The sequence below is a fragment of the Brassica oleracea genome, chromosome C2 (genome assembly GCF_000695525.1).
Source record: "Brassica oleracea var. oleracea cultivar TO1000 chromosome C2, BOL, whole genome shotgun sequence".
NCBI classification, from domain to species: domain Eukaryota; kingdom Viridiplantae; phylum Streptophyta; class Magnoliopsida; order Brassicales; family Brassicaceae; genus Brassica; species Brassica oleracea.
This window is the reverse complement of record NC_027749.1, coordinates 10565586-10567223: the sequence shown is the minus strand read 5'-3', so window position 1 is coordinate 10567223 and position 1638 is coordinate 10565586. Positions and strand designations below refer to the sequence as shown.

At 38.2% G+C, this 1638-nt stretch overlaps 1 protein-coding gene across 1 annotated transcript; it reads right to left on the bottom strand.

Annotated features, from left to right (window-relative positions):
* Window positions 1–289: 289 nt before the first annotated feature.
* Window positions 290–1354, bottom strand: LOC106325996 (probable long-chain-alcohol O-fatty-acyltransferase 2). Its single transcript, XM_013764040.1, has one exon. The coding sequence runs from the start codon at window positions 1349–1351 to the stop codon at window positions 320–322; it is 1032 nt and encodes a 343-aa protein (XP_013619494.1). The 5' UTR covers window positions 1352–1354; the 3' UTR covers window positions 290–319.
* Between the last annotated feature and the right edge of the window lie 284 nt (window positions 1355–1638).

The window sequence follows — 1638 nt, the reverse complement described above, 5'->3', positions numbered from 1 at the left end:
TAGTTCCGAGTTAATCTGAAACTGGAGTTGGCCTAGTGGATGAGGGCGTGGAAGATGGTCGGATCTCACTTATCTACTCTATCCACTGAGTTTATGGTGATTCATCGACCTACTAGATCACCATATGATTTAGTTTTTTGGCACATATTTGAATAAAACGTTTTTTTGTTTTACTTATAGGAGTCCAAATTTGTAACGCATGACAAACTTCATTGCTCCAGCTTTGTCCTGCCTCTACTTCCTAAGTGTGTGGCCGAACCTTTTTATCGATAATAACGATGAGGATAACAAAAAAAAACGCTTCTTCGTATTATGAACGTTACATTACAATGTTAACAAGGTGTGATTTGACAAAGTCTATAACAAACAAACATTCATTTATCACTCTCTTATGCACATTATTTCTCAGCACTTGAGGTGTAAACAACCAACCGGCCGTAACGAACACAAACACCACAACCACAAGACTCGAGACAGCTCGATGCGGTGGAGGACACAACCGCATCTGCTTCACCCATATCTCCAAAGAAGTTACAACTCCATGCAACACAAAGAAACAAGTGACTTCCCAAGTTGGAGACTTACGGATAATATAAAAGTAAATAAGCTCATGCATTAACCCGGAGACAAGAAACGTCGCCAACACACCAGCATAAAAAGCCAGGTTTGGACCGATTAAGGGAGTGGTAAACTGCTGAACCGGGATGTGAACGGTCGGACGTAGAACTGATGGGACCATGCGGTTCCATCTACGACTCCAGAAGTCTTGTAATGAAGTAGCCAAGTAAGGCTCGTTGAAGACCCGTTCGATTTCACAACCAAGAAGTGTAGAAAGCAACGTACCGGTGGAAAATAAGATGAACTCTGACTCAAGGTAGATATGAATGGTAAAGATAGCCAAGAAAGGTAACTGAGATAAACCGTTATGGTAGTTATTACTATAGAGGTGTAATAAGAAGGAAAATATTATAATTTTGGAAGCAAGAACCCATTTAGACATAGGTTTGTTGTAGGTTTGACTTGAAGAAGGTTTTTGGTTGGTTTTGATGGGAAAACAAGCGAAGCAGAAGAAACGGGAGAGAGATGAAGGAAGTGGGCTTAAAGGTTCTTGATCAAAAGCAAAGAGAGCGAGCTTGAAGTTTGCGAGCCATGTGAGGAAGAAAGCAGAGATGACACAGAAGTGGACAGAAGAGAAGAAGAGAGGAATAAGAAGAAAGATGATGAAGGTGGGAAGGAGAGAGAGGAGACGAAGAAAACCTTTGGAAATTTTTGAAGAGATGTAATAACAGTAAGATATGGAGATTAAGGCAGAGACCCATATCTTGAGCATGTTTCTCAACTCTTCTTCCATGCTTCTGTTTCTCTCTCTCTCTCTCTTTCTTCTAAGTTTTGTGGGTTGCTAATTGTGTGCAGCATGCAATTTATAAACAATATCCATAAGGATATGAAACAATATCCATAATTGTAAATAAGTTTTACATTTTTCAAATTTGCATCTTTTATTTTTTGGATTTGCTATCACATATTTTGTAAAAAAAAAAAAAGAAGTAAATGATAAAAGTTAGAGGTTTGTTTTTCCTGTGTTTTGGAAATTAAGTAATATTCAATTAACTAATGCTTTTGAAATAACATATGAAC